General features: G+C 40.7%; 1 protein-coding gene across 8 annotated transcripts in view; it reads right to left on the bottom strand.

The window, feature by feature from the left end:
- FARP1 (FERM, ARH/RhoGEF and pleckstrin domain protein 1) overlaps positions 1-12,683 on the bottom strand; it is a 215,201-nt gene that overhangs the window by 57,452 nt on the left and 145,066 nt on the right. For all 8 annotated transcript variants that reach the window (XR_011725476.1, XM_071742248.1, XM_071742275.1 and 5 more), the window contains exons 3-6: positions 11,513-11,617; positions 6,268-6,310; positions 5,099-5,177; positions 2,872-2,969 (exon numbers count right to left, since the gene is read on the bottom strand). Coding sequence is in view for 7 of the 8 variants with exons in the window: in XM_071742248.1 (XP_071598349.1) it covers positions 2,872-2,969; positions 5,099-5,177; positions 6,268-6,310; positions 11,513-11,617 (325 nt within the window). In the remaining variant the exon portion in view is untranslated. The remainder of the gene's footprint in view (positions 1-2,871; positions 2,970-5,098; positions 5,178-6,267; positions 6,311-11,512; positions 11,618-12,683) is intronic.

Genomic DNA, 12,683 nt, shown 5'->3' with positions numbered 1-12,683 from the left:
CCATCTTGCAGTCTGGAGATGGTGAGGAGAAGCAGCATGAGGCACATTATCTCTCTGTCCAATCTGTATCTGGCAACACAGATTCTGTGAAAACTATCTCACTTCTGTGTGATGTATCTCTCACTTCTCTCTGTCTGACACAATGGAGAAACTCAATTTTTCAGCACAGGAGTATCTTACCTTACTCTCCCTACAAGGAGAGTACTAGTAAATTCCTAAAATTCTAGCTCAGAATCATTTTGCACCTCAGGCTCATGAAGGAAGCAGGCAAAGAACTAGATCCAAATGCATCATGATTATTTCCAGCAACTGAAGAAAATGATTTAATCCTACAGTATAATGCCTCTCAACATCAGAAAATCATAGAATTGGTTGGTTGGAAAAGACTTTCAAGATCATCAAGTCAAACCATTAATCCAGTTCTGCCAAGTCCACCACTAAGCCATGTCCCTAAGCACCACATCTACACATCTTTTAAATATCCCCTGGGATAGTGACTCTACCACTTCGCTTGGCAGCCTGTTCCAGTGCCTGATAAACCCTTGGGTAAGAGAATTTTCCAAATATCCAAACTAAACTTCCTCTGGCACAATTTGAGGCCATTTCCTCTTGTCTTACTGCTTGTTACTCGAGGGAAGAGACCAACACCCACCTCCTTACAGCCTCCTTTCAGGTAGCTGTAGAGAGTGATAAGGGTTCACTCAGCCTCTTGTTCTCCAGACTAAACAACCTCATTTCCCTCAGATGCTCCTCATAAGACTTCTGCACTTTACCATCTTTCTTGCCCTTCTTTAGACACACTCCAGCACACCTCAGTGTCCTTGTAGTGAGGGGCCCAAAATGGAACAAAGTCTTTGAGATGTGGTCTCACCACTACTGAGTACAGGGAGACAATCACTTTTTCTGCTGGCCACACTGTTCCTGATACAGGCCAGGACATTACTGGCTGCCTTGACCACCTGGGCACACTGCTGGCTCACATTCAGGTCCTGTTCCTCTGGGCACCTTTCCTGCCCTGTAGCGTTGCCTGGGGTTGTTGTGACCCGAATGCAGGACCCAGCACTTGGCCTTGTTGAATCTCATACAATTTTCCTCAGCCCATTGATCCAGCCTGTCCAGATCCCTCTGCAGAGCCTTTCCACCTCAGGCAGAACAACGCTCATAAGAGCAATGGTGATGATTTGCCATTTTTGCACACTTTGAAATGAATGCTTCTTGCAGGCCTGCATAGTTGTGTCAGGGGGAATGGCCTGGTGTAGAATGGTGGAATTTTGAAAGAACACTGAATTAAATTTGAGTTTGACTGTGGAGAGAAGAGAAGGAGATAGCTTGTAAAGGTGAAAGAACATCCTGTATTTTATCTTCTTATGCTGTTGCTTTAGAACAATTAGTGGTTATACTCTGAGCAGTTCAGACACCAGAGCTGTAGAAGGTTCAGTGAAAAACTTAATGAAGTAATCAATAACATATGAGTAAGACATGAAATAGGATCTAAGAAGAAATCATAAAGAAATAATCCATCTAAAGCATAAGAGCTAATGAAAGTGATATTGAAGCAATACCTCATAACAAGAGACACATGCACTAGGGTGTCCTCTCCCCAACATCTTTCTTTGGTACACAGACATACAGTAGCAAAACTCACCCTCCTAGACTACAGTGTAACAAATGTTATTTGTTTTCCCCTAATCAAGACTTCTTTTCCCCAAGATGAAAGGAAGTTACTTCTAACTTGACTGAGGAAAGAACTATAGCCAGTGTGCTGGGGGCCATAATGGGAAAAACTAAAAGAGGCAAAAAGCTCACTAGTGAAAGGTGTTAGGTTTGTGGTGGCTTTTTTTGGTTTTTTGGGGGTTTTTTTTTTGGTTTTTTTTTTTACTTATTTTTTAATGTCTGTGCTGCAGAACAACTCCGTTTTAAAACGGCACAAGGAATACAGAATCTCAGAGGTTCCTGTACAACTTCTTATTGCTCCTCAGCCACACTGGGCAATGAGAACCATGGCAAACAGAAAACCATGCAATATCTGTCTTTCCAGATGCAGATGACATCCTGTCTAACACTTAAACAGACTTTGACAAAGGACCATGAGATTTATCTATTCATCACTAGAAAGGTTCTGAAAGTCTTTGTTGACTGCAATTTCCATACAACAGCATTTCAATGGAAATATTTAATACTGAATTATAGAATTCAAAACAATGGTCTATTCTGACCATTAGACACATTACTAAGTGTTTTTCCCAGGGTTATTCTCAAGGCAAATATCAATAAAGCTTTGAACTGAAAACATGCACTGCCTTTCAAGTGACCTGGAAGACAAAAGAAGGTTTGATGTGATGAGTGAAGTTAATATATGCTTTAACTAAACAGTCTTATTGTGCATACTTTGCAATAAAAAAAAAAAAAATCTGCTGTTGTTTTTTTTTTTTTTTTTCTTCCCTATCAGTTCCCTCCTAGGACTGAGATTTAGTTTGGCATTCTAAGCATGTTTATTTACTACATTCTCTAGACAGCATACAGACCTGCAGGAATTTGAATGCTCTGCTGACATGATACAATGTATAATAAAACAGGAATTCGGGAGATGAATCCAACCTATTTGCCACTGCTTGTGAAGTTTGCTTTTTAAATGATCCTAGACAGACCATCAAATACAGTACTTAAAAAATTTAAATCCAATTCCCAGCAGCATTTCTTTATTTAAAAGAGTAAATTATCTGTATTTGAATGCCACTACAAAGAAATAAACTAAATTGTTCACATGGCTTTAATCTGTCTCCGGGGCAGCTCCTAACAGGTAACCCATCAAAGTACATCCAACCAATCATCTGGTTTATCCTCCTGGAAAGAAGAAAGCAGGGAACTTACACTGTACTATGTGTGAGATTAGGAGGGCAGTGCTGGTATCATTACATGTTAGCCTTCCTTGTGCCAGGTCCTGCTTGACTTGCAATGCAAATAGGTACCTGCAGAACAAAAGTGAACAGTTACTCAAAGCATAAGGGAAAGAGGTGAAAGTATTTCAATGCCAGCTCTGGTTTGGGCCACAGGTTCCTTTCACTATTAGGAATCTACAGAAGAAATCTGAATTTCCTAAGTTTAGAGGCTAAATAAAACATTACCAATACTGTAGTACAGCCATAAAGAGTCTTACATGGTAGCTGCTTTGCAGAACCATGATAGCTCTTTTTCTCTGTCTTTGAAGGAGGGCAATGAGATCTGGAAGTGATATGACAGTGTGGAAGCAAATGTGACAGCTATTAAGTGTTCAGCAACCACACAGCAAGCTGTACCAGACAATGGAGTTGCTTGTCACTGTGAGGAAATGACAGATAAACCAGCGATTTAGACTTATCAGTTAGTTCTTGTAAAACACAAGGAGAAGTCTAAATTTCCACCTTGGCACTCGCTTGGGAATGAGGAGTAAGATCTCAATCAAACAGCTCCAGCTAACACTGATACTTTTGTGGCCCCATTATCTGCATTGCCTGTGCCCCATTTTTAACATCATCACTTCCAAACCATCTCAGCCATGCAGGGTAACTACGCACAGACAGTTTAAGTGCAGAGACATCACATGTCTATGACATTATTTCAACCTTAAAATTTCTTCTAGTAACTTCAACAGGAACTGAAATTGCTTAGTTCTACTCAGCACCACATTCCTCCCTAGAAAAAAAATGACCTAGAAATAAGCATTTCTCCTACAGTTGGTATGAAACTTCAACTGGTTAGACACATCAACAAGCCTTCCAAAGACTGCAGCTCCTCTGGAAAACTCATACTATGATCTCAGTAGTTTTTAATAAGGCTAGATTTTAATAGGTTCAGTGATAAGCTCTCATTTGAAACGGTGAGTTTCTGAATGAGAAGACATAGGTAAATTAAATGAAAAGGACAGGCTGTTTTGAAGAGTATGGAAACATACACAGTATATGAAATAATATAGCTGAGCTAAATAATGTCCTTTTGAAACCTGCAGACATCTGCACACCCATACAAAATTCAACCTTGTGGAAGAATGTAACACAAAAGTGTTGTATTCTTTGCTTCTTCAAGAGATGAAGAAGTTCCCTGTGGATATGCTTTCATATCCTACGCACTGCTGGGTACATACATTCAAGTTCCCCACCATACATATTTAAAAATCTAACCAAAAAAGCCATTAGGATTCAGAGACAGGTCTACAGATGCAGAGAGAGATTACAAAAACCTGATTTGTAGTTCACATCCTAAGCCCTGATATGCAGAATGTCAATTCAGAAACAGAAATGTTTCATTAGTAGCATTACATTGTGAGTTTTCATTCATCCCATTATTAGTTTTAGTCAGTCTTTCAAATTAATATTCCTACTTCCTGCAACAAAACAATGTTTCTTGCCACAAAAGAAGGACATGCTTCATGACGAAGAACCTTAATAGGTTCCTCATAAATATTACTCAAAGAAAAATATGACTCTTTTTGCCAACTCAGTGCACAATCAAGAGCTTAAATGAAGTTTTTGAAACGCACTGAAAATGAACACACCTTTAATATGTTCTGTCTGCCTAAGTGTCTTTCTCCACCTTCCTCTTCTCATTTTATTCCCCCTGCTTTCCATTTCTCCATCTCTGAAGTCAAACTTCCACCCATGCAAACCTTTGTCCTCCTCATTTGCTATATGCTTAGGGTCCCCTAGATGCTGCAATTTGGCAATTCTCTCCAAACAACTCTCTCCTAAATGTGGGGGCAGACTGGCACCTGTCCCTCAGCAGAGGAGGACGACCCCAGGGCACCAACTCCTGCCTTAGTCAGGTCCCTTCCAACACCACTGCCAAAGGGGCTTGGACAACTCTGTTGCCAAAATGCCTGCTCTTGGGGTGAGGAAAGCTCTCCCAGGGCCACAAATCCAAGGAACTTCCCAGCACAGACTGCAACAGAATCTTAGGGGCTATTTTTCAGGTGCATTCAAGACTGGGGCAAATAACATCAAGCTAATGCTAAGAGGCAGCCATTGATACTCATCCAATCATCTCAAATTCCACATTCTCCTCTCTGCCCACCAGAAATTTAATAAAATTAAAAAAAAAAAAATTAAGTCATGTAGCTACTAACCTTGTCAGTTCCTCCTGCAGCTGAGTGTGGTCAGGTGGGAAAAATTTTACCACAAATTTTACAACGACATGCTTCGGTCCTAGGGAAATGTCAAAAGAAATTAGGGAGCATCAGTAACATGCTTGCCAAATTTTATTACTCAGATGATGTATGAGGGATGATGGAACCTGCAGTGCATATATACATGCTAATCTCCTGCCCTCAGTAAGTATTCGAGTTATTTAGAGATTGCACAACAAAATTTACACATAATAGAAGAGTAATTCTGACAGAACCAAATCTGTTTTTAGTAATTACATCAGTTTATCCAGTAAAATGTATCATGTACGTCAATCTTCCTTGCTTTAGAACAGGAGGGAGTTAAAATACACTTTTTTTTAAAAGTCTCCTAGCAAATTACTATTTGTTTTAACAGCAGCACATTTGTTCCAACTCTTACAAGTATGACCATCAACAAAAGGAGCAATGCATCTCTCTCTCTCATGAGATGGAGAGATGCCAGAACATACACACAAACCACAATGACCAGAGAGGCACCAGAGTTAAGGAAAACTTAATCTAAAATAGCAAAGCTCAGTGAATTTAAAACTTTGCTCACAGAGAAACAAAAGCACCAGAATCTTTCCTGTTCACTTCTACTCTTTCCAGGGCTAATAGCTATTTATAAACTCCTTTTGGATCCTGACATCCATTATAACTTTCCCTGATGCCCTCAACCCAACTGTTCCCTCCTCTTGATCCCAGACAGTTCCAAGTTCCACAACAATGTCCCAGAGATCTGCAACGTATTTGCTAGCTCCTTCCCAACAAGAATATGTTCCTGTTCTTTTTGTTTTATCCTGATAACTGTTATCTTTTGGCAATACACTTCCTTTAATCCTTCTTTTACTACATGCTTTTTTTCCTCTAGTAAACGCTTTCCTTCGTTGACACCCCTGCATCTTCTAGTGACTGACTAAACTTCTGTCTCCTGGGCCAGCTCCTTCATACGTTCACGTAACATAATTTCACAGCATGCACAGTACAGCTTTTAAGGACAGAACAGAAATAAAAAATTATCCAAAGTTCAGTACAGAAAGGTGAGAAGATGAGGATTCCAATTGACAGAATCCTCATTTGTTCAAGTACTCTCTGACTGACACAATAAATGACAGCAAGGAAGTACTTACTTCTAATCTGTTTCATAACAGGCTTCAGAAGATCAAGCCACACCTGAAAACAAACAAACAAAAAAGTGGTGTTAATTTCTTTGCTCAGAAAGGAGCATTTTTCATTGTACTACTTAAATATTAATTCACTTATTTTTTCAGTGTGGTCATCACGCTCTCCCTAATTATAATGCAGTGGATTTTCCCCCCAACACTCTGGAAGACATTCAGGAAACAACACTGTTAATGGGCTGTCACCATGGCACAGCTTTTGAAGTAGTATGGGTTCAGAGAGCTGAAGAACAGGGAGAAAATCTCCCCCTCAGTTGTCTCAGACACCAACAATCACAGCACATTTGGTCAGGAACTATTAATTTTGTGGAAAGAACAATTGAAATAAGGAGTTCAGAAAAAACCCAGTCCTATGCTGTCATTGTGGTCATACTGTGTAGTATTTTCTCTTTTCTATAGATCTGGCAAGTTCAGACCTGAGCTTTCTTAATTGGTGGCATCATAACTTCTGCATATAGTTCACTTTAACCTGGTTTTAAACAACCCATTTTTCAGGACAGCATGTGAGTCTTTCCTTCAGCTTTCAAAGCAGAAACTGTGTAGAAATAGATTTTTCAGGGACTAAATCCCCATTCTGCAGTCTCAGTCGGAGGAGCCTAAGCAAAATGTTGTGGAAAGCTGAGGAACAATCATACTGAAGGTAAAAACCAAATTACTTGAAGAGCCTGGAGAAGTGCACCAGCTCACAGCCCTCAGCTGGTAACTAACTACGGCCAAGATCTGTGATTTGTTATCTCACTAAATCACACAAACCCTCCATTGGAGTTGTCTGAAGTTTGTGAAGCAACATCCTACAACCATCACTAGAGCTTAAAGCCATTAATGAACCAAGTTAACCAAGTCTTCCTCTGGGAAGAGAATATAATGAAATTAATATACCTTTGACCTTTAATAATTTTAGATTATGCAGAGACTGCATAGTAGCAAATAGCCATTTTAGAAAATCACCTGAGAAGACAGAGAGAAACAGGCCTGCATTGCTACTATAACTGTTCCACTGCTGCTTGCTATTTTCATTGTTACTAATATGAGTGCTTCCAGTTAGTAAAGCTCTCACATTCCTGCCCCTTCATACTCATAAATTTATCTCAATGAACTTTTTTTTTTCCCTTCAAGACTATGAAACTTTTTTCTGTTTGTTTTTGGAAGGACTAAAGAAACCTGGTCATTCAAGAATAGGAACACAGTGTTTATTGCCCACTAAAGCAGTTCTGATACTTTTTGGCATTCCAAACTGTTTTGTTTGTCATGTATATAATTTGCAATAAAGGTCATGGACTTTGCCAGATTTAGTGGGAAAAAAATAATCTTGAATATGAAACAGCCAATTTATAAGAATATGAGAGCAATATATTTTATTTGACACACAAAAATTAATAAAAAACATCTTCTCCCTACGTCCAAAGGCAGTTTATGATGCAGCAGGGGCATGCAAGTGTGTCATTCCTTTCACCATTTCACCATCATCCTACAAACAAGTTACAACATCCTTGACCAGACAGACTGCTGGATAATAGAAATTCATGTAGGGAACAAGGTGGGGCAAAATGAAGACCTCACCATGATCACCAAACCCAAGGAATCAAAATTTCTGCATCACGACTGATTTATAAACTGGGAATGGAAAATAATGTATGGATTCAATTAAGGGTCATGTTTTCAATTTTATCCAGAACTACAAAGGCTGGAATATTTATTTTTTATGCAAAGTCTGGCATTCCATGATAGTGACCAGATTTCAACAGCTGGAAAACTGGGGCGGACATCAAGTGTGATGAAACTCAGTGAAACTCCAGGCTTGGCAACAGAGCCCTGTTTCTCCCTGTCCCAGCAGGAACCACAGCCCTCAGACCCTCCACGTCCATCTCCTCTGCAGATCTTGTCTTCTACAAGCATGGCACACTCAAACATACACAGCTGCCAGGCATCTTGGCATTAAAACTGCCAATGCATCAGACATGAGGTCTGGAGCCTTGCATGTTGAAACAAACACAGCTGAACTGTGAGTATATGACTTCACGTTCACATGATTACATCCAAACAAATATGCTCCAAATATTTATTTTTCCTTTTATATTGCACTCTACACTGGAAAAAGCAACTCATTCTCTTCAGATTATGTGAATGGAAAACACGGATGTGTGTTTTATTTCTCAAACACACCATTAACTGCAATTTTAAAAAATCTGCATAATGTTCGAGTTCTAAATTAAGGCCATTATGAAGCTCAGGAAGTTTTAAATCCCACAGTAACACTGACCTCAACTGCATGCTCCTCTCAGTTATGCCCAATGGCAGGACAAGAGTTAATGGGTACAAGCTTGAGCATGGGAGGTGCCTGATAAATATAAGGAAAATCTTTTTCACAGTGAGGGTGACAGAGCACTGGCACAGGCTGCCCAGGGAAGTTGTGCAGTTACTGTTCTCTGGTGACATTCAAAACCCACCTGGATGCCTTCCTGTGTGACCTGCTGTAGGTGACCCTGCTCTGGCAGGGGGTTGGACTCGGTGATTTTTCAAGGTCTCTTCCAAACCCTAACTTTCTGTAATTTCTGTATCATAGACATTGGTAACTATAATTTCAGTGTAAATGTTACTCTCAGAGCACTGGTCCACACTGAAATGTAATGAAATCTCCTGCCTCAGTGTCTGTGAGCTGCTTTTAGGTGGTCGAAGGTGTGACTTCCATTAAATATCACCAATCTTGGGGCACAGCTGAATAGATGTGGGCAAGTCTCAGGGATCTCCCTCTTTTTCAGAAGCAAAAATTGGAACATCCAGCAGGGACATGGACTAGCACTCTCAGATACTTGGCTAATATTTCCTTTAGCAAGAGAAGGGACCATGTAAGTCACCATGCCCGATGCATGGAGGCATTTTCCCTCAGGTCAAACCAGCAGTAGCCTTAAGAGGTTTTCTCTGCCTTCCTCTTCAACAGAGCCCTCTCTCCCCCACTGTGATTGTCTGGACATACTTCCAGACAGTCAATTCCAGGGCCTCAGGCACTGGCAGCACCTCAATCTCTCCCGTGTTCTACCTCAAGCAAATAAACCATTTCGTTTTCACGAGACTGAAAACTCTCAGTTTACTTCAGGTCCCTGAGCAAAACACAGAGAATCATCTATTTGAAACTTAATGACCTGTGAAGTAGAGAATATCTATCAAACGACCTCTGTTTTCTAGAGAACTAAAAGGCAACTGTATACACACAAGACATTAGGATTCCTTTCAGCTTTACGTATTACACCAGGAATGTCAGTATGTCATTATTAACACGGCTACATGGACGCTCTGCTGTAATAGCACTGCATAGTTGCACTGTTTTGAAGAGTTATGTTAAGCTCTACAGGCTGGGCACAGAGTGGCTGAGAGCAGCCAGACAGAGAGGGACCTGGGAGTCTGGATTGACAGGAAGCTGAACATGAGCCAGCAGTGTGCCCAGGTGGCCAAGAAGGCCAATGGCATCCTGGCCTGGATCAGGAACAGCGTGGCCAGCAGGTCCAGGGAAGGGTTTCTGCCCCTGTACTCAGTGCTGGTGAGGCCACAGCTTGAGTCCTGTGTCCAGTTCTGGGCCCCTCAGTTCAGGAAGGAGATTGAGGTGCTGGAGCAGGCCCAGAGAAGAGCAACCAGGCTGGTGAAGGGACTCGAGCACAAGTCCTGTGAGGAAGGGCTGAGGGAGCTGAGGTGTTCAGCCTGGAGAAGAGGAGGCTCAGAGGAGACCTCATCACTCTCTACAACTCCCTGAAAGGAGGGGGTAGCCAGGGGGGGGTTGGTCTCTTTTCCCAGGCAACTCTCAGCAAGACAAGAGGGCACGGTCTCAAGTTGTGCCAGGGGAGGTTTAGGTTGGACATTAGAAAGAATTTCTTTACTGAGAGGGTGATCAGACATTGGAATGGGCTGCCCAGGGAAGTGGTGGATTCTCTGTCCCTGGAGATATTTAAAAAGAGCCTGGATGTGGCACTCAGTGCCATGGTCTGGTAACTGCAGCGGTAGTGGATCAAGGGTTGGTCTTGATGATCTCTGAGGTCCCTTCCAACTCAGCCAATTCTATGATTCTATGATTAGCCAAGCAAACCTGGCCAAATACAAAACTTCCTAGTAAACCATACTTCATGTAAATCCGGAAAGATTTACATGAAATGTAAAGCACGAAGCATCTGCATGAAGCAGATGACTTTTAAAGATCAATGTCCATTAATAAAACCCTCCTCTTTATTTACAATTATCTTTAAACATTATGACCACTAGAATTGAATTTCAGCATCTATGTAAGCCTGCACTAAAGCATGACAACAGATTACTGCAGCAGTTGATAAATTCTCTTCTGTTGAGAAACATTGTTCCTTACATAAACCCTATCTAGATGGACAGAAATGTTTTTTTCTCTAATTGGCCAAAGTCATCTCTTTTAGGTCAGCCAAATTACTGGTGCAGAATTTACAAACAGACAAGATCCAGTACACACCAGAATGTACTGGTCAAACAATCCAGATAACTAGCACACACACCAGTAAGTCACACAGTAAGTCTAAAGTAAAACAAACTTCAGAAACAAAGCCATTAGTGACTGAGAAGTCATTAGTCTTTGGCTTTCTTTGCCACAGGATATTATTTCTACCCTAGAAGTATTAGTGCAATGCCTGAATGCTGTGGGCAGCTGTTCTCAGATCCCAAGTGTCAGGACCTGCACACCTGACCAGGCCTGTGACACACAACTCCCCAGACAGGACTTTCATCAATTTAGCTAGTTTTTTTGGCTTTTATTTTCTTTTTATTATTGTTATATTTTATCTATTCACTTTCTTGACCCACAATGTTTTTCAAGGAACTGTGTCACAATCATTGCAGAGAAAGGTTATTTCCACAGTCCAGATTAAGGACTGTAAAATCACAGTTGAGAGTCTGAAAAAGTTCAGCCTTTGTCTTCTCTACTGTGACTGATAAAGACAAAATGCTTTTCCACCTTGTGTCTGAATTGGCTGTTACTTTCAACACAGATGAAATCTGACAGTAGTAATCAGGTTTTAAAAACATTTCTACAGCTCCAGCAGGCAAGAACATTTTTTTAAGAGAGTCCTTTTTTCCTCTTGAAGATTAATGTTTAAACATACCCTATAAGTAAGGAGCAGAAGGAGAGAATACAGTGTGTATGTAGATTAAAACCAGCTGAAAATTAATCCTTATATATACATACCATCATCTTTTTATGATCTGGAAATTCAAGGCCAAAATAGTCGCCTTCGACAAGGTTCAGGTGGTTGCAAACAGCATCGTGCAAAACCTTCCCTGGAGCTCTTTGCTGTAAGAAGAAAACAAAGCCTAAGGTTACAAATATGCTTTTAATTACTGACAGAAAAATTACTATCCTAAGAAATTGTCCAAGAAATAACACTGTCAAAACAGTTTACAAAATCAGTGGATGTTCCAACTGTAGCCACAGGGCAGCTGATAATAATATACTGGTTTTGAAGCTATGGAAAATATCCATCCATCCCTGGATGACAGCTCAGAATCCATCTTAACTGCATTTTTATTTCTAAGAAAAATGAATTGAAATATAAGAGGTAGAAGAAGGGGATTTGGGATCTAGTTTCCTTATGTCTGCCACATAAATGTGCAATGCAGTGAGACATGAGTCTCTAGGCTATATTCCTACTGTAAACTTCTGAAGAGAGTAATTTCATCCTGTGGGTCCTGCCAGTCATGTCAGGTGGTGCTACGTACACCTGTGTGCAACACACTAAAATCAAATACTCAACGACAGATCTGCCATACAAAATCCAAGGGTTCAAGTGGACACCACTTCACAGGCAACAGGCTTGAGTCCTGAGCTCTGATTTCACACTGGCTTATCCCAACCCTCCCGTTGTGAGGCACTGGGGCTGGTCAAGGCCCATCTGCACTACCCAAACAGATTTGTAGAGGAATTTCAACTCAAGAACAAGCATTTCCTTCCACAGACTGAAAGTCTTCCTTCTATAAAGACCAGATGTTCTAGCTCTACACTAGCTCCCAGAGCCTCTGCTTTGCTGATTGTAAGGACTCCTCATCAGCATGCAGTTAAATCCACGCCTGCAGCATATACTGCAAATTACAGCTACCTAGCAAGTCTTGAGCAAAATAACCTACTGTTTCTGTATAAAAATTCCAATCACAGAAATACAGCTATTTTTGTTCTTTGGAAAAATTCACCTATTTTAACCCAAGAGACCCTAAAACACAGATCTCTACTCACTTCAGCACAAATAATAACACATTAAACTGCACAGACTCCATGGTTACAAGAGACCCATCACACCCCGACAAGTGCTCTTGCACTCAACCTACAGATTTGCCCTTTCCCTTTCTACCCAGTAAATAATTAC

This window comes from Heliangelus exortis, chromosome 1 (genome assembly GCF_036169615.1).
Source record: "Heliangelus exortis chromosome 1, bHelExo1.hap1, whole genome shotgun sequence".
NCBI lineage: Eukaryota > Metazoa > Chordata > Aves > Apodiformes > Trochilidae > Heliangelus > Heliangelus exortis.
Note: the sequence above shows the minus strand (reverse complement) of the source record. Positions and strands in the feature narration are given on the sequence as shown.